Below are 23,389 nucleotides of genomic sequence, written 5' to 3'. Positions count from 1 at the left end.
TGAAGCATGCTTTGTCCACACATGACGTCATTTTGTACCTTTATGCCATCAAAAAGGACGGAGACCGCAGTGGGGTCTTTGTACGCTTGACCTCCAGGACCCTGGGATTCCTAGGCTGCACAAGCATGTCTTTGAGCTGTCCTGCGTCGAAGTCGAGATCGACACCCCTGATGACCCCCTTGCACGTGTTGTGCGGCGTTGCCAAGTAGGAGCTGACCTCGTAGTTTGCCACACCCACTGCGATTGACTCCACTCTTGAGTATGCCCGTGCGTTCTTCTGCGTCAGCGTACTCACGGCAAAACTATTTTGCATGACGTTGGAGCAGATGATATCGCCGGCGATCTCGGCAGGAGCTAGCTCCACCACTAACGTGAGAACTTGGGCCAGCTTGATTTGACACATGTTCTTGACGTTTAGGCGTTCCCTTGGACTAACGATGATTCTGTAGTGCTCCGTCGGCAAATGGGGGAGCCTCGACGCTGTGACGATACGATTCTTTACTTCGGCGGGAGTGCGGGCCCCGCCGGTGCCGCGACTACTTTGTGCGGAACTTGTCATCCCGCCCGGCGCGGGTGACCCTTGCATCTTGCGCTTTGACAATGCCGTATTCCACCCCGACTTCAGGCACTCTTCCGGGTTGATATCCTTCCCCTCCATGGTCACTTGCATCGGCATCTTGAGAATAACTTGCACACTAGCGCGGGGAGACGCTCCCCCAATGCGTCTTCGATGTAGAAGTAAGCCTAGCGGCCCAACGGAGTGGTCCGGTCTAAAAGTCTTGAAAAATCACCTAAGCTACCACTCACCGACAAATATTTCGGTTTCCGTGATCCTCGTGATCTTCCGCATGAGATATCACAGAAATCAGCAACTGACAATACAATTTTTACCAAAACACTAGAAGAAGCCGTAGCCAATATTTACTCGTTCGTACTAGTCGGCGCCCCCTGGCGGCATAGCACTACCCTGCGTGTCATTTTTTGAGTCACCAATTTTGTTCTTCTGGGGTAAACAAACCTGCCGGCAAAAACACCAACAATAAACTGGGTATGTTTGATGTCATTGATGTAAGTTTGCTCATTCCGTAGTAACATCTGATATTTGTTTCTATAGCACATCGTCAGATCAGAGTACGGTGGGTGTCGAGCGCGGCCGAAGCAGGCAGCCCTTGGACCCGGTGAACGCACACTCGAAACGGCGAAAGCAATCGCTGCCTCTTCCGCTTCTACCTGAGAAGGAGCGCAACCACACGCTCAACTGTAAATAAAGGCTAGTCACTCACTCACTCACTCACTCACTCACTCACTCACTAACTCACGCACTCACTCATGCACTCAACCAAAGAATCTATAAATAAATCGGTCAAGCAAAGACTCAATGAAACAATCACTGACTCTCTCACTCAGTGGAGCTAGATGTTTCTTCGTGCGGGATAAAAAAGCGTGCTTCGGTGTCCTAAATGTTTTCAGAATGGCAGATTGCGAAAATCTCAGGCAGCATTTTATTGCGGTATGTCATGCCATCTATCGTGCTTTCATATTATAAATGATAGTTGGCGCTGATTTTCTGATGCCTTTTAAAGAATAATTGAGTGGCCACTAGCGGACGTTGAACAACTCTTTAATATCTCAAAAAAGGGAGCACTGACGGATACCCCGCGCACTTGGAGTAGCTCTGGACCTAACCGGAACGCTCTCGGAGAAGAGTAATCGAAACATAAATTCGAACGCAAAAGTTTAACTGAAACGAACACAGGAAGCATTGATGTAACAATAAGTTTATATTCCAGCACTGCTCATTCGCATGATAGAGTAGTGGCAGATATTTTGGGTAGACAAAGCTTCTGCAAATACAAATCTCAAAGGATAAGATGTAGGGAGAAACGGCCTGTCACACATTGTGAATATTTTCCGGGACCCAGGTAAAAAGAGCCATGACGTCTGCCTTCTCACTAAGTCCACAATAGGTAGCCTCCTTTCCGGCAGGCCATTTCCGGAAATTTTGATAAAAGCGTTGCAACTTCTCATGTGTGCGAAGATAAAAATAAACATATAACTAAGAGATACAAGTAACCATTAGGAGCATATCGTATGAATTTATAAGTATATTCTAGGAGTTTTTCCTCCGAATGAGCGCTGGTTACCTCATGGTATGAGTACAAAAATATTCATCACGGCAGCTTAATTTTAAGAAGGAACAATGTACCCAATGTACCCACAAGCTTTGTTTACAGAAAGCTAGTATAGTTCTGTGTAATCAAATATGAGCCCAATTTTTGAGGTTTCTGTGCTGGCTTTTCTTGTATCTGCGCCTGAGAGTTTGAGGCGACCGTTAAAAGACTAAATAGGCAAACATGTCTACACAGAATACGTGGTGCAACCGGCGTAGCTGACTTTTTTATTCTAGGAGTACTTTATTTAGAGAAAAAAACGGGCATGCGTGTTTAGATACTTGTCCTAGAAGTGCCCATGAGTGCCTGTACGAAAAACCCAAATAACCGATACCAACAATGGTTTTTTTCGGTAGTAGATGGCAAGGTTTCTATACGTAGTTTCGCTACAGGGGCGCTTATATGAATAGCCCAACCACGGCCGCAGCGGTGTTACACTGGGCGAAAATGTGGCTTTGAATCCAGTATTCGAACTACCACAAACAGAGCTTCCTTACCCATAAATGCGCAATAGGGAAAGGGTAATTTATAGCAGAAACTTGTATGCTGAAAGAATTGAAGGGGATGAAATGAATGCTCCTGCACTCCAAAATAATCGTAAATAATTTGTGTGAAAAGCAAGCAGAGCGAATAACTAGTGTTTATATAAATGAATTGCAAAATATGATCCTTGATTTCCTGTATGTTCGTTGGGCCATTTGCTGTTTTTTTACAGGTGGAGGAGCCATTACCGCTGGATGAATTTGTACGGCCTGTATGCTTGCCAGAAGAGGATATAGAGGTGGAAAATAAACAAGTTCTTGATGCTGGTTGGGGTATACATCACTTCAGTAAGCAACAACGTTTCTTCACGCGTTTGCTAAACAGTTTTTTCTGGCTGTACCAGTATGGTCATTTTTTTCAACTCGCTTTTGCATTGGCTAGAATGTGTGTGCCGGCGTTGCAAGGAGTAGTTATTCATACAACATTCGCTTCTGCTCGTACGATGTTCTAAAACAGCGTCTAATTAATCAAAATACAGGTGATTTGGACTTTATGAGTCGTTGTTAGCCTGAGAATGTTCTATAGCTTTAGGAGCAAGAACACGTCACTGAAAAAGGCATTTTTGTTAGTCAGAAGGCCATCCCATGTACACATGGGGGAGTGACTATAGGACGCCTAACCTCGGTATGCGCAAAAGAAACAAAATGTAGTGCATGTCTCCAAAGTTGTTTACTTTTTGTTTCATTTACCAAAGTGCGCGCTTGCAGTAGAGACCAAGTGTGAGGAGCGTCCGTGCGAACATAAAACTGTGAGTAGCAACTATCGGGCAACTGATCTTCCTAAATACAAGACTAGTGAGCACAAAATAGTCACCAAGAGTGCCATAAAAAATTCCGAAACAACACTTTGGGCTTACAGGTACAGGTAAAGGAGGGGATGGGGCAATAAAAAGAGCCCGGTTTTATATCATCCCACGAAGAAGATGCATGTGTGTAATTTTTAATGTAAAAACATGATATTCACAAAAATGTTCCAATTAGCTGGTTTTCTAAATATATATTCAGCTGTGGTACGTACAAAAAAAGCGGCAGCAAAAACACATAAAAGAATTCTTAGTTATGTACTTCTTCCTTTTAATGAAAAGCAAGACACGAAATGCCTTAATCACATAAAACATAGTGTAAATGATACCCAGCATATTGTATGCCACAATTTACCTTTCAAAGCTGGTTATTTCTACTGGCGCGCTAGTGAACCTGTTTCAAAGCATAAAACACTATTGTTCCCAACACATGATTTCAGAACCCGAGCATTGAAGGCAAGCAAGGTCGCATGTTCGTTTTCGTTTTGTATATTGATCTTCTCCGTAAGAATAAAAACCCTAGAAAATATTAGTGCCGCCTAACATTACTTTACATAATCCCGCGTCTGGAACTACTTCGCCCTCTAAAGCATTTAGGGTGGAGAATAAAAACCGATGCTTCGCATAAAGTTATCTCCTTTAGCGTATGTTAGCTTCCAAGTTCAACAAAGCCTAATTTAGGTCAATCTTACTTATCCTACTCTAACGTCACGCACTCTGTGTTCTGTGCAAGTTGCAATTCACCATCATCATCATTGGCAGTCTATCTAGGCGCACTGCAGGGCAAAGGTCTCTCCCATGGAAGAAAAAATACTCAAAAGATTCCCGTAGCACCACAATGCATTGCAAAAAATGTGAACGAAATGACACCATTTTTCTTGAGCCCGTAGACAGTGTTGCCTAGTTTTTTACGGCTTTGGCGGCTAAATCTTGATAAAAGCCACGGATGGCGCTTTGATTGAGGCTGCCTCACTACGTTGGCAACACAGCGCGGCTTTCGCTAGGGCGTTGTCGTCGTCTTCAATTTGTGCAGTACGACTGATTTCACAGCGTTTCTTTTACGGCCGTTTCCTTTGTGGTGTAATGTTCCTTTGGAAGGCAACATTCGATGGATAATAATTTATATGATAGTTGTGCACAGCTGCCGTGATCCTGTGGCGTTATCTCGTCGATTCGCAAAGTGGTTTTCCATCCCTATTGGTCTCGCTGAGAATTACCGCGTTGGCGGCTTCAGCAGTGTCGATTCACGTTTCGGGGCGATTTTCTTCAGTTGGGAATCTTTTCTTAAAGAACACAAGGCAAAGTGTGGCACACACGTATTACTTCTGTTTTGCTCGACAAATAGCGCAAGCACGCATATATTCCTCTGTGAAAAGTGGCTCCCGGTTTGAGCAACGGCGAGTGCGACCGCCAAGCCAGCACGCAACAGTGGCGCATCTTGCAAACCACTGCAGCCACTTACTCACGTGAAGTGAGATTGGACAGTTTTAGTTTTACCAGCGTACAGAATTCACGTACGCTCCACGCCCGTGTAGGTTGAAACTCTTATACATCGATGATGGTAAGCCATGCACGCCGCTCGTAGAGTGAGCTTATTTAGTGGCGCTAGAGTGCCGGATTGCCTATTTTCCTCTACAAACAGACACAGACGCTGCAGTTTCCACTCGTGATCCTGCAAGCCCGTTGCTATGATGACGACAAACGCTTCTTCACCATCATTAACAGCTGAAAAATCCCTGATATCTCAAAAACAAAGGCCTTTTTTGATTAAAACTTGGGATGATGGTTAGAATGGGCTAAGTAAAAACAAAATCAAAAAGCTTAGAGCCTGACAACGCGCCCAGAAATAAGCGACGAAGCTGTTCTTGCTGCGAAGCGGGAGGGCAAGGCGACGCCATGTTGGTCAAATAAACCGGAAACAGCGGAAGAAAATGGGAAAGAGTGCGGCGCTTGATAGCCTCGTCGACATGACGGGTGTGGCCTCACAAACATGATGTCAGGGCCGCTCTTAAAATTTTCTTTTCTGCATGGTCTCTCCCAATATTCTCCAATTATCCCGGTCCCGTACCAACAGCGAACAATTTATCCCCGCAAGCTTCTTGATCTTACCTACCCATGTAATTTTCAGCCGTGCCCTGCCATACTTTCTTTTTCTGAGGATGCACTCTAGTACCAACTTTGGACGAACGGTTATCTTACCTTCGCATTACACGGGCTGCCCACGTCAATTTCTTGGTCTTGATTTCTACTAATATGTCATTAACACGAGTTTGTTTCCAGACCTACTCCGCTGTCTTCTTATCCCTAATGTTAAACTTATCATCTTCCGTTACACTGCTCGCTGAGTCGTCCTCAATTTAAGTGAACCCTCTTAATGCGTCTCCTGTTATGTTCAATTTTCTGTTCATTCAGCTTGAATCCAAGCTAATAGTTGGCGTCGTCTACCGCCCTCCAAGCTCCCAAGTTAGTAGTTTCCTAAATAAGCTAGAGCCTGGTCTAGAGTAGACATCTTTCCGCGATTGGCCAGCTGTAATATGTGGCGATTTTAATATTGGTACCCTGAACGATAGCAGTTATCCCTATAAAAACCTGTTTGAATCATATGGATTCCTGAATCAAATCAACCAGCCTACCCGAGTGTCGTGTTCCTCATCTACACTACTAGATCACATCATATGCAACTTTGAACCGCCTTGCACTGTATCAGGTGTTCTTGATGTCGATATTACAGACCAGTTCCCGGTTTTCATTCTTACGCAAATACCTGTGCTTAAACATAAGTTGGACAAGCCTGTAATTGCGAATGTCGACATCACTCTTTTATCAGCACGACTTGTGAACCTGCAACTACATATAAATGACGCCTCTGCCATCCATTCCGAATACAACCGCCTTGTTAGCTCTATTACTTCGTGTATTATTGAAACAATTGCTGATCAGAAAGTATACTTTACAAAACATATCTGTCCATGGGCAACTAAAGAAGTAATTGTTGCAATTATAGCAAAGGATAAGTGGTTCAGAAAACATAAAAAGTTCCCTGAAAACGAATATTACAAAAACCAATACAAATTCTTCCGTAATAAGACCTTGGCGTTCATCAGAAAAACTAAAAAAACGTACTACTGTAATTTTATAGAACATAACCAGCGATCACCTAAACTTATGTGGTAAAGGATTACCTCAGTAATTAAAAAAAGTGATGCCAAACAAATATTACCGGAGGTTGCACCACCAAATAACACTTCAGAAGATGTGGCACGTAACTTAAATGAACACTTTTGTAAAGTTGGACCACCCTCGCATTAAAATACAGATCACAGGTTATATCCCCAGCCTTCCACCGTCTATGCCTAACTCATTTGCTTTTGAAGAAATAGACTCAGAAGAATTTTTTCGTACAGTTCAGGCCATGTCAGCAGGAAAAGTGCTGGGCCAGACAACATATCTATCACTGTTCTTAAACACCACATCCAGGAACTTATCGTACATTTTGCTACAATTTTTAATGCGTCGGTATATGCAGCAGTATATCCCGACGCCCTGAAAACGGCTAGGGTTGCCCCTATTTACAAAGGGGGAGATGTAAACGATTACCACAATTACAGGCCAATCTCTATCCTAAACACTATAATTACAATCTTTGAAAAATTGCTAGCGAAGAGTATCACTCGGTTTTTAGATAAACACCAAATACTACTTTAAAGTAAGCATGGCTTTCGCGCAAACAAATGCACAGCCACGGCAGTTAAAACCTTGAGCGAGACAGTAAACAAAGCTTTAAATGAAAAATATTACGCAATCGGCATTTTTATTGATATCAAAAAAACATTTGATACGATCAACCATAAAATTTTGTTAATGAAGATGGAGCGGTATGGTTTTCGGGGATTAATTAAGGAATTCCTTCAAATCTATTTAAAAGGTAGAACACAGTTTGTCAAAATTGGGCCAACTGCCTCTAGTGTTGAATGCATTACTTGCGGAGTCCCTCAGGGCTCGGTGCTGGGTCCAATATTATTTTCTGTGTATATAAATGATCTACGGCTGGTACTAGAGCATGGCAACGCAATAATGTATGCAGATGATACTGCTTTGTTGTTTTATGGTGAGAAACTGAAGTGTCTTGAGAGCTAGTCCAATGCAGATCTCACGAAGGCATCACATTGGTTCAGAAACAATAAATTAACCTTGAACGTACCCAAAAACAATTACTTGATATTCTCTAGCCCCACTAAAACTCAATGCTACCAAGTGAATTGAAGATGCATGATATTTTGATCAAAAAAATTGATGAGTACAAATATTTAGGCGTGACTAGATTCTGCCCTTAGTTTTAAGCAGCATATAACATGCATGTGTAACAAGTTAACCCTATCATGTTTCGTTCTAGTTAGAATTAGCCGTTACTTTCCATTACACATTCTCAAAATAATATACTGCGCTATATTTCATTGTCATATCGCTTACTGTGTTGAGACATTGGGGGTCACATACTTCTCCTACATAAACCTAGTTATCTTGTTACAAAAGAAAGAGCAACACATTATAACGTTTAGTAGGGTAAACCACAGTTCCGCTCCACTTTTTCCTAGCTTAAACATTATGCCACTTACAAATGCTAGATACCAAAAGTTAGTTTGTATGGTTAATAATATATTAGAAAATATTATTCCGTTCTCTCATTCTATTTTTCTATGGCAACACCGAGAAACGCGCAATCAAACCAACCTTCGTTTCATCCTCCGTGTTATCCACAATAATTATGGTAAACGTAGTATAGCGTTTCCCGGAGCTTTGATCTGGAATCTACTGCCTTTAGATATTAAAACTAAGGCCAATTTTACGAGATGTATAAAAGAGTTTTTTCTTGATGGAAAGTATGCATCACCATTGTAGCCAAGCGGCATTTCTTTAGTGTTGTCTGCTCTTGATGTGTGTAATTTGATTTCCCACTGAAATGTTTGACCAGCGTACAATTTCATGAAGCCTTTACTGCATGGGCCCGGGTACTAGCCAGATTGTCTAAGGGCCCAGATGGTAAAACTGTATTGTATGCAAAGAATGAAACAAACTTTCTTTCTTCTTCTTCATCTACTTCTTCTTCTTCTCCTTCTTCTTCTTCCAAGTTTCTGACCATAGGTGAGTACCGGTAAGATGGCGCTGTCATACACTTTCTTATTCATGGGCAGCAGTATGCTGCCATTTATATCTGAGATTGCCTGCCGAATGCACCGAACCCCATTCTTATCCTTTTAATTATCTCGCCCTCTTGGTTGGTGTCCGGGATCACAAGTTGGCCTAAGTAGATATTTAAACTTACTATTTCCTCTGCCTCTCTTCCTATCTTAAACCGCTCTGCTATCCCGAGGTTATTTATCAGTACTTTAGTTTTCTGCATGCACTTTTCGGGCGCAGGGTTCTACGCTATTTGTCCAATGTCTGTTTGTCGAGACCTATATGTAGCGAAGCGAGTGTAGAGGCGTTGTTCGAGGAATGAGATGGCATTAAACAGGATGTCTTAGGCCTTAGTGACGTTAGTAGGACAAGTGAAGATTTTACGATGATGAAAAATGGTCACAACCTATGTTACCATAATCTAGTCAACAGAACAGAACAGGGAGGGGGATTGCTATGCAATGACCGCATAGCCTCCAACGTAGATGAAAACTACAGCATTAACGGAAAGTTAGCGGGTATTGTATTTATGCCTAATACGAGGTAAAAACTCAAGGTGGTACAGGGCTACACGCCTACATCCAGCCACGACGACCAGCAGTTGGGAACAAATTTTAAATATCATGTTGGTACTTTGGGAACGGAATTAGTGATCAGTTTACACGAAACGCACTAAGGCCAACAGGACAAAATGGCCTTTTCTAACGTTACAGATCCTAAAAAAAAATCGGTCAGGTCACATAGGGGGCTAAGGGTTTTAAAAAGAACATCCTGGCAATTGTATGAACTTTTTAATGGCTGAATAGAATGTGATTATTTATTTTCGCCTATTTTGTTTCTGTTACCGTGACTGCTTTCGACGAACATTTTTGCTGCAGTGTGTTCCCGCCTTTTCCCTAGTTTCACTACTGTGCCACTACTGTTACACACATTATGTAAGCGCACCAACTACTATACGCATTAGCTTGTCTGAAATTACTGGTCAGCATAGCTTGATTGCGTGTGTTTTACACACATGCAAGTAACGTCGGGGTCAAGGCGACTTTCTCTTTCTTACTATTTTTACTTTTGCCAATATTTTTATTTATTTTAATGCAAATATTTCTACCTATAGCAGCCAACGGTTCTTTCGCAGCGCGTGGCACAATAAACTCCCAACGGGGCGGAGGCGGCAGCAGTGGGGAAGGAGGCAGAAGCGTTTTACTCATGGAGCATATTGTAGATGGAGTGGCGAATTTACCCAGCGTTCCTATGCGGAGGTGCCTGCTCGCTGGCGGGCGCATCGGCGTTACGACTTTGTCATCTGCTTTCGTGACGGTTGTAGTGGGCCTTTTTTGGCGCAGCTTCGCAGTCCATTGGGCGCTTCCTTTGCACGGCTTGATTAACTTGTTCGAGAGCACCTCCTGTGTAACCCCTACCCTACGGGATAAAGTGGTCGCACGGCAAGGATACGTTAAGGATTAGTTTGAAGGGCAGAAATAGAAAACGTACGGCGGCTGCGTTTTCCGCAGTGCTGGCCACAAATGGGAGTCCATTTTTTAAATTGATGAATACAATTCGGTTTGGCTTTAAGGGGCATTACAAAAGGCAGAAGGAGCAACTGGCCCTGATAAATAGCGATTATAAAAGTTCCCTAAGGCGTTTTGTATTTCTTAAACTTACTAAACTACCTGCTTAAATCGGTATAAAGTGGAATCACAAAGTTCACCTGCCAAATGTTTTTGTTACATACGCTTGTGTCACGCGGTGGTGTAGCCCCAGGTTTGCACATAAGGATGGCCAGGCTCTGCTGTCGCACACTTGGAAGGACGCTCCTCTAGGCTTTCTTTCTCCCGACTCACGGTCGGGGTACGGTGGCGGCGTCAACCGCTCTAGTCTGGCCACGGGCCGACGCTGCTATGCTCGGGACGCCGCCCCTGCGGATTCAGAGTAACGGCTGGCAGAATCTCTGGTTTGACATTTTGTAGAGCCACGTGTGAAATCAAATGACGTCGCATGGGCAATTGTTGTGGATGTCATTTAAAGCTTTATTTTGAAACCCCCTTTCACAGCGTGGATTGGAGCCATTTTTGTGAAGCTCTTAAATCATCCGCTCACAGCTTCTGATTCCGTAAGAATATAAAAAGTGGGTATGCTCTGCGAGAAAAAAAATGACATTTTTATTCGAGCACTGGCCTCGTTTACGGGACTAATGCGGATGCGCACGGATCGCGTATGCTGCCGAGCTTTCGCCCCACAGCGTCTTCACATTCCTAATTTATGTATGGGCTTTCCAAACTTTCAGTTCTCAATGAGGTATGTTTTCCTTTATAAACTGCAAATGGGAATACACACTGCTTGGATAGCGTGTCTGCTTGTTGCGTATAACACGTATGTTTACCATTTATTATAAATAGTGGAGAAAAGGCAGTATTACACACCGGGATACCTGTTTAAATCGCATGGGAGCATGCCAATGTTCTCATTAGGCGGTACAGGGGGAGAGTTTTTTTATCGTATAGAAACTAGAGCGGGAAGCCGGTTCAACTTCGAACAAGGAAAAGAGCACAGAAACAACAACAACGCTGGTCGACAGTTATATCGTCCTATTTTTTCTTCTGTTTCCTGTGTCCCTGTTCAACGTGGAAGCCCATTCTAGCTCTAGCTCTACAGCAACAACTATCTCGCCACGATGTTCTAAAAAACTACGCCAAAGAAGTTTTGTCAAAATTGTCACTCCACGTGTTTTTATCACAAGAAATCATGTGGTGCAACAAGGGAGAAAGAAAAGAGGGTGAACGGGAATATTTAGCTGGCAAAGTGACCTTTGACCTTTATATTGTTTGAGGAAAAGCAAATGTAGTTACTAAAAGCGTAAGCATTTAGAGTAGTTTCTCCATTGGGGATGTCAAAAATGTATTTTTAATTTAAGCGATCGTTGACTTCACAATGAGAAACTTGTTTATTAGTCACCAGTGCTTCGTATGGTTAGTCCTAGTATTGCTAAAGTGTTAGTCGTACTCACGCCATCTTTTTGCTAAATAAACTTTGCGACAATGTATCAAGTGTTAAAGGGAAGTAAAAAAGTAACGGTAACTTTTCGACATTCTCTACAAGCCATCCCTAAACCCATCCGACAGGCTGCTGAAATCCGCGGGTTACAGCACAGCCTGTATTTCTACGCACAACTGACAGTTTCAGTACTTTCCAAAAGTGCGTTCAAAAAGAGTGCGCTTAATTTATCCTCCGGATTCTCGAGACCATTCATGAAAGTGATGGGGAAGGAGTCTCTACACAATATACCTATATTGAATTTAGAGTGCTTAAAACCTATCGCTCGTAAACATGGTCACAGCGCACCGTAGCATTACAGGTAACAAGCATCTAACGTTCATAGTTAATGTCTACTTTTAAAAAAGTGAAGCCTCCGAATTCATGACCGAATGAACGTCATAAGCAACGAAACGTTCAGTGGAAGAAAAGAATCGGCAAGAGTTGGTATCCAGAAAATTGAAGTTACCATCCCCTACAAGCGACACATTCTTTATTTCGAATGCCATGGGGTCAATGTTAGCAGTAAGGGCGTGAATGAGACCTACTAATTGATGATTAGGAATAGTTAGCAGAGAACACTATGAGCTTGTGGATTTGTGGGCCAAAAAATGCAGGGTTTAACTCATTCCGGTTCACAACACCAAGCATTTATTGCCAAGTTGGGCTCACGGGGTTGTATAGCTTGACCAAATACTAAAATTGCTGCTCCACAATAACTCACTTTCTTGTCAAGACTCTGTGGCATACAAAAAAATTTGTAAAATTATATCGGACCTTCAAAACATCTTTTGGAGTATCATGAGTAACAAGAATACCGGTTCGTGTTTCGATATTATTCGTTTCGATATTATTTGTGTTTCGATATTATTCGCAGTGCATAAATATTTTTTCTAGACAATTGGTTCAGGATGCTACTCATGATCGAAATGAGTAAAGAACATTTATGGTATTCGTTTATTCTTTTTTAAGGGGGTGTCCCAGTTTTTACCCTGGGTGCCTGGGAAAACTCCACTTGCCTAATAGCCGAGAGTAAGAGCTCTGGATGAAAACTGATGACCGATAGCCAGTGCTTAGTGGCTGCACTGACACCCGCGGTCACTTCCGTCTTTCTTCGTGTACCACATCGGTTGGTAGTGTGCGAGAAAAACGTTTTTTCTTAGCATGTGTTATTAGGTTGTGGCAGGTGCTTTATTGAGGTAAAATCATAAGTGCTGAGATGAGAAAAGAAGCGTAGAATTTGTAGTTTCTTTAGGGGCAGAAAATGGCGCTAAAACGTTTATCATCCCTTCTGGGAAAGCGTCCAGAGAAGCGCTGAAGCTACGTTAAACACAAGAAAAGTGCGTTCAATAGATCGTCAACTTTCACAGGAAAAACAACAAATCAATCGACAATTTTTTCCAACTAAGTAAACTTCGCTACAAACAATCGAAATCAATACCGTTTCATGGTTCAGGATATCAAGGTATAATATTTTACTTCTTTTTCATGATTGATGCGTGTATATTTCTAACGAGAACCATAGTTTTTGGGGATCTTGAAGCAACAGTTTTTGCACAGTCGTAGTCTGGTATTCAGCACGTGCTGTTTTTTCCAGAAATCTCATCAGGGCATTCTGGTCGACCAACCGGTTCATCAGAAGACGCATTAGCTTTTAGGAGCAGAGTACCTCAACACCACACAACATCCGTCCACCTCCGTGGTCATAGCATTTACAATCGCAAAAAGAATCACACAGTCATCCGCAGGATTCGAGCATGTGTATGGTAGACCAGACAGAGTTAGTGTCAGTCTCGTCTTACACATTGGCCTACGACCATGGGTTAGTACCCGACAGTCAAACTGATTACTCCGTCGCCTGTAACGGCGCGGAGAAGCTTTGGTCCTCCAAATGACCACCCGCGTCCATCCGTGAGCACACAACCATCAGACGAAAATCAAGCGGAATTCGATTTGAGCCGTGAGTTGCAGATTTATTTAGGGAATAATCAAGGTGTCGCTCACGCTTAAAATCGAATGATGGTCGGGGCGCAACTTGGATGCCAGTATGGGCGCTACTTGGATGTCAATTAGAGTTCCCGTCCTCCGCACCTTCGCAATCATGCACGGAGTGGAGATGCTGCCATTTTTTTCATAGGATATCATCGGTTGAACTCACATCGTTATGCTTTAAAAAGGAGACACTTTAACGAAGCATAATATCGGATAAACATTCATGTGTTTTTCTCTTGTGGCGCCTTGAGCAAAAGCGGGACGTGAGCCCAGAACGGCACCGCTGTTACCAAGCAAGTTTACGGTTCCCCAATGCAGTTCCGTAGCTAAACGTCAGGAGCACAAGGCTCTCTGACACTTCGAGATCTACGCTGTCTCTATCGGTCGGTGGTAAAAGATCCCAAGGCGGCTTCCAAACCTCCCTATACCCTCTGCCGGCGGGTCGGCGAACTTTGAAAGTGAAAGTTAAAGTTTATTTCATAAAAGGAATACACACATATTAGTATAGAGATGAGGGTACCAGAGTCAAAAGACTGAAAGGGGACCCTCGATTTTGAAATCAAACTATAATTGCATGGAAGCAGCGATTAGGCACAACAGCCCATCGGATCACTACGTAGTGTAAAATGACAAAGAAAATTAGCCTACGGTATACGTGCGCTCAAAAAGGTTGCTTTTTGCTTGCTTTAACCCCTTTGCTTGCCCCTTTCACTTCTTTGCTTGCTTTAACCCCAGCTTGTTTTAACTTGCTTTAACCTCTGCGACATCCACAACCTACAGCAAACGGGCTAAAACAATCGACCCACAGCAGATTCGCTGTTTAAATACTTTTGTGTCACAGGGTTTTTTGCCTGGCTCTACAGGTAACTTCAACTTCGATATAACAAGCTCGGTCATCCGAGGTAACTAAGATGGCAAATATTAGGCTCCCGTAGAAAAATATGTAGATTAAAGCTTCTCTGTAACATGAAGATAGGTGTAACTGGAACTAACAAAAATACTCACATAAAAACGCCGAATTACGTGTCGGCACAAAAAGAGGATTTAGAAAAAATATACTGTAAGAGTGCCGCAACTCCTTCTTTCCCAATATAATTGACGATTCGAACGTGCTCCCGAATTACATTGTGCACTCACCGAATGTTTTGAATGCAGTTAAATGTGTTTCCTGAATGCTAACATGTGGCTTTACTGCTTTTGACCGTATATTGTTGCTATGTTTTAAATTAGGGTCTGTTGCTATGTTCTGCAGTGTTCTGGTTACTGAGAAAAACCTGTATTCTCATTCCATAGCCTGCGTCTGTATGATTACTCGTTGTTTTTGTGGCTACAAAAACGCCAAACTGGCGCTGTAGGTATTTGGAATAAATAAAAATAAATAAATAAATAAATACAGGGTTGGCGTCGTGTAGGAGTCGAGCGGTAGAACACAAATTTTAGAACACCTCAACTTGATGAAATATGACCAGAAAGAGAGACACGACAACGTTAGTGAATTGGTATTCTGAGGAAGTTGTGGAATGTCCTACTACCCTTTCTATGGACGTAGGGTGCACCAAAAATATAAGAAAAAATAGTACAAACTACAAGAATTCGGGAGCTATACAAAGGCCCGTCGGAATACAAAAAGGCGAAATGCCAGGAAACAAATGCCCAGGAAGATACACAAGCAAGAGCTCGTAATTAGGGCTCTTAGGGGGCCATCACCAAGAATTCGGGGTAAAAGCCCACAAGAAGACAAATTTCTAAAGCCAAAAACTTCGTGGCTACACACAAAACCGGTAGTTTCGTTAGGCAGAAAGCACCTCCGGCGAAACCGTTACAGCACGCGCGAACAATATAGTCTGGACAGGTTTTATAAGTAAGGGACGCGAGACTGTCTGGATTTAGAGATCACGTCGATACACTCGCGCATCTGGCGATGCCGGTAAGTACAGAGCGCTTGCCCAGCGAGCTATCACGTGAAGCGCGGCTCAAGCGAGAACCGCGGGATATGCGGCTGTAGTGAACTGGGAACCGCATACCACAGCTCCTATTGATAATCGTTTCTTTGAAGTGCATGCGGCAATTTTGTTTCAATAATTTGCGGCGCTTCAGTCGTTTGGGCTGTAATTTTGTGGCGATACTGAAATATTTCATCTTAGCGTCTCTTGTCCTTGCAGGAGAACCGGTATATCACCTAATGTATGTTTTTTTGCGAGCTCTATCGCCCTATGAATGTCGCGAAGATTTTCAAAATGAAGATATGAAAGAGCTTGTTGTGAATATGCTCATTTGCACCCGAACATATGGAAAAGACGTTTGCACGGTGAGATTTTCTCTTTAACTTTTGGCGCGTGTGAGAATACCTTGTGGTGTGGTTCACTCGAGCCCTGTTAAAAAAAGATGTAAATTATATCTTAACAACATACGCCCTATAAAGAAGCAAGAACTTTACCAACAAGTTTATTGTCAGTATCAAATGCCTTGTACTACCTTATGTGTTTTCAGCACGCACCGTTCTCTAACAAAAACTTTGTCGCCTCAAGCTGAAACCTAGCGTATTCAAGACCCAAGATGACAAGTTCAACTCTATTGTTTGTTGGTGTTGTTGTTGCTGTTATTGTTCCTTAACATTACTGGCGCATACGCAATCAGGGGATCGGTCAAGCATGAGTCGTTAAAGCTAAAAAGGAAACTGCCTAGGTGGATAATTCAAGGAAATTAGAAAATTTGAAACTTTTTTTTGTTGTGTTTGAGTTATCGTGTTTGGAAATTAGTCAATATTAAAATATAACAACCAAAAAAGGAAATAAATAAATAAATAAAAAACAAGAACACGAAGAAGAAGAAGAAGAAGGAGGAGGTGAAGGAGGCGCAGCAAGCGGAGGAGACGGCGGAGGAGGAGTAGGGGGGAGAAGAACAATAAAAAATTCCCCGCATTTCCCCGAGGGGAAAAATGTGAAAGAGCGAATGCACGAGTTGAATTTGCGCGGTTCGGTAATGTTCGCGAAAGAGAGATCACACACACACACACACACACACACACACACACACACACACACACAACTACAAAGAAGAAAGATGCATTTATTCACAGACACCTATTTGTGTTGTCGTTCTACTTGATTGCTAGAGCGGATCTCAGCTTTGAAATTTCGTGTCAGTACTCCTTTAAGCAGGTGCATTAGCCCTTCTCATGCCCGATTCTTGGCCAATCCCCCACGTGGGTATGTTCCATGTCAGCGGCCAGGCAGCGCGCGCCCATCTCCCCCCGTCGCGAAGGAAGACGAGGAGATTCCTGGCCAATCCCCCACGTGGGTATGTGCTATGTCAGCGGCCAGGCTGCGCGCGCCCATCTCCACGTGCACGGACATCCCGGTGGACGCAGGTTCAGGGTCGCTTAAGAAGTGCATTGCACTTAAAATGTTCAAAAATGGATGCTTTTGTAGGTGTTTGGTGAGATACCAGATTAAGATACGAGTTAGGTTGTGAATTTTCTGAATTTTTTTGGCCGGCTGACACTTCTTCGTCTTCTTTTAAACCTTCATTCGTAATTACGCTGTTACAATGCAGCATTTCCAAATATATTTAGAAGGCAGATTTGCATTTAAGCGCCACATAATCCAAACGTATCGCAATACAAGTATCTAAACATAAATGTCTTTTATATTTTGACGATATATACGAAAACAAAACAATTATTTATCTTTTGAGTTATACAACCTAAAATGTAAATGTATGTTGAGTAAAATGCAGACCGTTGGCGTAGTCTAAACTAAGAGTTATGCCGTAAAGAACTGTCAAAGAGGTGGCAGGTATTTCGGGATTTCTGTGACACTTACCGTTCGTTAAAACGGCCCTGAAAGTGGTTATGCCAATGAGCGGGTGTTCACATTTTAACGTAACTCAGTGCTTTAGTAATCACCTCTTGAAAGAATTGTGTTACAGCGGCGAGTATCAGTGGAGTTATTGCAAATAAAAACAGCGAATGTTTGCCCATGCCGCGATTCTCCCTCGTTTTGTCCCCCCCCCCCTCCCCCCATGCATCCCTCGAGCGTAACTGACCATGATGCCTCGCTTCTCAGGGACGTCTACAAGAATGACCAGTGGCGCGCATCGTTTGCTTTTGCGATTTACTGCATCTCAGCATCGCTTTTTGGATGAGGCCGTCCGACTTTCTGCTTCCGTTTGAGCCATTTTTAAGTGCAGAGTACCTTAGGCATTCGCCTTGTCGTCCTAGCTCACTCGCTCTACCGAAGTATATAGCGTCACGGCGTCACACCAAGGCAGCGTCACGGGGTAACGTTCTTGTTCGCGGCGTACCCCAGGGACTTAAAAAGCTAAGTGGTTTATATAGTCATAAGTGCCCGAAACTTGTGAAACGCTCGCGCTTGTCATACATCTTTTGGTTGTTTAGCGCAAAGAAAACTGTAGGTACACTTGAGGAAAATATACGTAATCAACCGGCCGTTCCCGCGTTCCTTTAGTTAAGGACGCCCGTTGGGTTGGTTTTTTCGATAGTAAATACAAAAAGGTGGAAGTTCAACGCCGGCAGTGTGGGCAGAAAAGCACAAAGAGAACAGAACTCCCGCTGTCGCAGTTTCAGGCAAGGAAGCGTGGGAGCACTGCGGAGGCGGGACATTTCAATTGCATGGGGTGGTAGCAGTAAGCGGATGACGGCGTAACAGCCATTTGTGGCGAATTACTACTCTGAACTTCGGACAGCTTCCACATTGAGTGGAACGTCTTTATTGTTTTATCGTTTTGCTTACATATTCTGCACTCTTTTTACGGCTGGAAGAGCTGCACCTACATGCGTCCCTAATCGCCGTCGGGTTATGTATTGCTTAATTGGCCGCTCGTTCGCGCCAATATCGACCTTGGTCGTACTGAGGTGACGCCATGCACTCGCGGTACACAGTCAGTTGAAGTAGTATTCCATTTCGTTACTCCGGTCGGTTCTTAACACTTCTGAATCGTTTCTCAGCCCTTCGGCATGCTCCAGTCGAGAAGGCTGGCTTGTACGTTTATTGACAGAACAACAAACTTGTTTTGAACGCCCGAGCACTCGGTGTGCCCGCCTACAACAGACCCTCAGACGCCGTGAAACTTGCCGCTACCGAAACCTCCTTCGGAAGTGACAAGTTCGGTTACAAATATTGAGCAAACGAGGCTACCTGGTTAAGGCGACGTATAAACGGTGGGCTCGGTGTCGCTCAGACGGGTGCCTTAATCTCATGCCCGTTGATAATCACGTTCATCTGCTCCTCTTCCTTTGCCCCAACCTAGCGTGAAATATACACTCGCTATCCGGCACCCGCCTAGAGTAGTCGTGCCCGAGGTCCGTAGCAGCCATATTCGGAATTGGTCGGATAACCACCTGCAGTACTCACCCTAGCCTGTCACGGGTGTTTAGGTTCGAACAAAGCGCGGGCACGATTTAGAGATAGGAACATCTGCGCACAAAGAATAGATTAGAATCTCAGAAGGGTCGCTTAGCATACCGAAGGTCATCTTTTCCCTTTTGCTGTTACCGTTCGGGGTTATTGCTTCCAGAAGCTGATGTTTTCACCGTGGTTGGTTATCGACTTCTCTAATGGCTTTACAATGCTGTTCCAAAACTAAATTGAAAGCCAGATGGCGTGACGATCATTGAGCCGATCGGAATTGTCGGAGTTCTAGGCTAGCAAACCAGTCACAACACGTGGACTTCCGATTGGCCGATCCGATCGGAACTTCGGACTTCCGATCGTCGGATCCGATCGGATCCGCGGTCTTCCGATCGTGGCCGTCGTGTCGTCGTCTTGTTGGCGTAGCCAATGCTATAACGAGAAGTCTGGTAATGGAGTAAAAAAAACATAAATATGAACGAACTTGATCGCGTTAATTGTGCTGCAGGAAGTGTAATTAACCAAATACGTCACCGAGAGCCATCGATGCTGAGCTGATGCCACGTCTTGTCGCCTTAAGTGCGAGTAACAGCCGTGCAATTGCAAGATTTTTACTGTGCCACGCAATGGGAGAATCGATAACGGAAGATTGTGGAGCCCAAAAACACGCATAAAAAGGTAGTACAGCCGCAACGAACTTCCGAACAAAATTGGCAGGTTTGTAGTGCAAGCAAAAAAGTTATACTTTGCACAGATGACATTGACCACCCAACCGAACGATTTCGCTAGTTCATTTAGTGTGCTCAAAAAGTCTTGAAGGGCATAAGCATTGTTGATCATAAGCATTGAAGGGCATACAAATTGTTGAAGGGCATAAACATTCACGCCGCCACTTGCCATCCCGCTCGTTTATATCGTCTCCTGCCAGGTTTATAGACCGATGATTAAGGAGGAGCATTTGTAAAGCTTATAATAATTTTCCCCAGAGCAGAGAATAGACCTGTGAGCGAGATACTCTGTGAAGTCTTTTGGTTCTGAGGCAGAGGTATGACTTCTAGTAACTTAAAAATCAGTTGGTATGCAAGCTACACATGCCATACCTAAGCTGCGCGGGCTACAGGGCATACGTGCCAGCGGAGCAGCAAAGTTAAGGGTTAAAGCGGGTGTCTCTGCCCAGTGTTTTCGAGAAAAGTGCGCAGTGAGAAAGAGAAAAACATTTTTACTTCCTCCTATCATAAACCCTCCTGCAACGTTAAGGTGTTGCTTGTTACCAGCCGTCCACAACACTCAATTATTTTGTTGAGTTGAAGGAGGGTCTTCCGGTTTTCTTCAGTCATTTTTTGTGAAGTTGTTCGATGCAAGCTTTCATTGCCGGGTACAGAGACCCACAGGCAGTGCACGTTAAATTCGAAGTAGGGATGCTGTCTTAACAGAGGGGTCCTCTTTTGTCCATATATATATTCCGGTAGGGCTCTTCTCTGTATGCGTAATCAGCTACGGGCAGCGCTCTCATCAAAAAGGCAATCCGTAAACTACAAATGAATGGTTCTGTCAGAAACCTATTGTGGTGATTTAAAGTGTGTGGAGGGTCCCTCTATTGACGGACTTAACGAAAACATTTCTGTCTTTGGAGCCTGAAATGACCAATCACGCACTTTAGCCGGTGGCAGTCCTAGGCTACGTTCTGTTGGCAACGGCGGCCATACTGCAGGGGTGAATGCCATTCTGATGACAGAAAAGCATGCTTTTTGTTAAGTCATATCCGAAAGAGGTGGTCTACAAAATTCTGCTCCGGGGCAAACTGTATAAGAGCAAAAAAATTTTTCGAAACAACACTGCCGCAATACAGTGGTCAAATTTCTCATCATTCACAACATAAGCATTTAAAATGAAAAAACTCAGGCGTAGGATGTCTGCAAACGTACTGTTCTGGAATCTACATAGCCGCTCTTGTCAAATACCGTTGCTATTTTTTAAGAAGCGCCTTGAAGTGTTTTAAAGAAATCTTTTGGTAACGCTGATAAACGAAAATTTTAATGCAGTAGATGCAGCGTATGTGAGCACTAATACTTCAATAAAAAAAGCCCTCGTAAAAGTATGTCATTATCTGATGATCTAAACGTGCGCAGAAGAGAAGATTTGTTAATCGCATCTTGATTTTCCTGATTACCGCAGGACTTCAACTTTAAAAAGCTGGGGTGAGCTGTGCCAACTTCCAACAAGACTTTTCAGTGTTTTGTGTACCACTTCTGTTGTTGGCTGTTTTAGCGCTTACATAAATTAATTTGTTCTCTACAAGTGGTAGCACTTCCGAGAAATATTCACCTCTGTATTGTGCAACACCATCACTCAAACCTTTTAGTCAGAAAATGCTGTGTTCTCGTCTGTGTGGCCGTTTTGTCTTGCCAATTACGATGGATAGAACAGCTACCAAACAAAATATTCAGAGTTGATTCTGTTTTGTGTAATAAGACAACATACGCTTCCCTTATTAGAGCGAACCTGGCCAGAAAGCTCCTTAATGGAATGATTCCAGCTGTACGCCAAAAAAGAAAATCATTACCCGTGGCCGCTGCGATTTCTTCCTTCTTTTTTGTACAAGCTTGACTTAGAGAGGGCGCACTTTAGGGATACTCTCTAGTATCTCGTAAACGTTCTACAGCCAATGCTGACTTCGCTGTGTAGCTCCACACGTCAAGTTCTCGATGCCTAGTAATGAAGAATGGTGAACCCGAAACCAAGTACAGTAAAATTACACCCACCTCCCCTCGCGGGAACCCTGATGTGATGCGACGCTGAGGGATGCGACGCTGAGGGAGGTTCAAGCGCAAACGGAGAGCAACCGTCGACCGAAAGGCCGCCGGAGAGCGGCACACCGGTTATATGCGCAGCGCGCCCGAAGGAGAGGAGACCGCGGAAGAGAGAGTACTGCACATGCGCCGGTGCCACTGCGTCTGCCGCGGCTATGACGCAACACAATCCGACACAATCCACTTTAATCCAATCCAATCCAAATCCAATCCAATCCAAGTCCATTGCAATCCAATCCAAGCAAAGCCAAGCCAAGCCAACCCAATCCCATCCACTCCAATCCAATCAAATCCAAGCCAAGCCAAGCCAAGCCAAGCCACGCCAATCCAATCAAATGTAATGGCCCACGCGAGAGAGTGTTCGCTATCGGAGAGGAGAGGGGGTGACCGGCGGAGAGCGCAGCTGGCGCGGCGAGGACAATGGGGGAGGGGTGGACGCCGACAACACCGGATGGATGCTGGGACAAGGCGAGTGAATGAGATGCGTTCGCATCTAAATTCAAAACACTCACCCATGGATATAGAGATATACAAGTTGTTTTAGGTGCCACGTCATGGCAACCGTGTCTTCGGGGACTTGCGTGCGATGCTCAGCATTACTGGGGTAGTGTTTCCAGTGACGGAAATTTGCCTAGTGTTAAACGAGCATTCTGAGGCAGGAAATTGTCTCGTTGCCAGAGGTCGGGCTGGAATCAGTTTGTGACGCTTGTGCAGCACACCCTTTGCTTCCTAGTTTTTCGATCTGCAGAGCTAATGTGGGCTTTTCTATCTATTGCCAGACATAGTTTCTGCTCAGAAAGGGCAGCCAGCGCGCCTGCCAAGCGTAGCCCGAATAACAAACAATATTTCTTTGCACTACAAGCGTTTGATTTCGTCGTCTTTTTGTAAAAGAGGAATGATCGTCTGCCAAAGACTGTTTATTCAGTGCACTGATACACAGCCAACGCGGCATGGTCGTTATTTTTGTTTATTGTTTTTTTTATTTCTACAGGGCGCCTCTGGGGGACCTTTGACTCTGCTAAATGGACGGCGTTGGGTGCAGGTTGGCATTACATCATCCGGTCAGGATTGCAACAAGGATGGTGAGCCCAGTGTGTACACACGGGTCTCTCTCTTCACAAATTGGATAAAAGATTCTTTAAAGAACCCGGAACTTTGGAAGAAACGTCTATAAACGTGGGGAAGACGACACGATTAGAAACATTTCTTCTCAATAAATATTAGAGGTATTTCCGCGCATTTGTTTGGAGATTATTACGGCTTCCACACTAAACAAGGCTTTGCTACGCAAATCCAATTTTCGTACTACTTCCTCTAATATATTCGTTTCGTGTGAAGTATTTCGTTTAAAACATTATTTCAGTTGGAGATACTGGCAAATCTAAAGAAAGAAACGGGTCATCTTCAAGGGAAACTGAGGAGATAATGATGAAAATACCGAGGGTGCACCGAAATTGTAAATGACATGCGGAAACTGGTGCTCACTTAGGT

General features: G+C 43.8%; 1 protein-coding gene across 1 annotated transcript in view; it reads left to right on the top strand.

The window, feature by feature from the left end:
* LOC144143411 (plasma kallikrein-like) overlaps positions 1-23,171 on the top strand; it is an 89,032-nt gene extending 65,861 nt beyond the window's left edge. Inside the window, exons 5-7 of the mRNA XM_077675169.1 lie at positions 2,887-3,001; positions 15,879-16,024; positions 22,890-23,171. Of these exons, the coding sequence (XP_077531295.1) occupies positions 2,887-3,001; positions 15,879-16,024; positions 22,890-23,072 (444 nt within the window). The 3' untranslated portion in view covers positions 23,073-23,171. The remainder of the gene's footprint in view (positions 1-2,886; positions 3,002-15,878; positions 16,025-22,889) is intronic.
* Positions 23,172-23,389: the final 218 nt, after the last annotated feature.

The sequence above is a fragment of the Haemaphysalis longicornis genome, unplaced genomic scaffold, assembly GCF_048455015.1.
Source record: "Haemaphysalis longicornis isolate Haplotype H1 unplaced genomic scaffold, Haemaphysalis longicornis Haplotype H1 scaffold_6, whole genome shotgun sequence".
In the NCBI taxonomy this organism is placed as follows: domain Eukaryota; kingdom Metazoa; phylum Arthropoda; class Arachnida; order Ixodida; family Ixodidae; genus Haemaphysalis; species Haemaphysalis longicornis.
The sequence above is the reverse complement of the archived record's forward strand: the minus strand, read 5'-3'. Positions and strand labels throughout refer to the sequence as shown.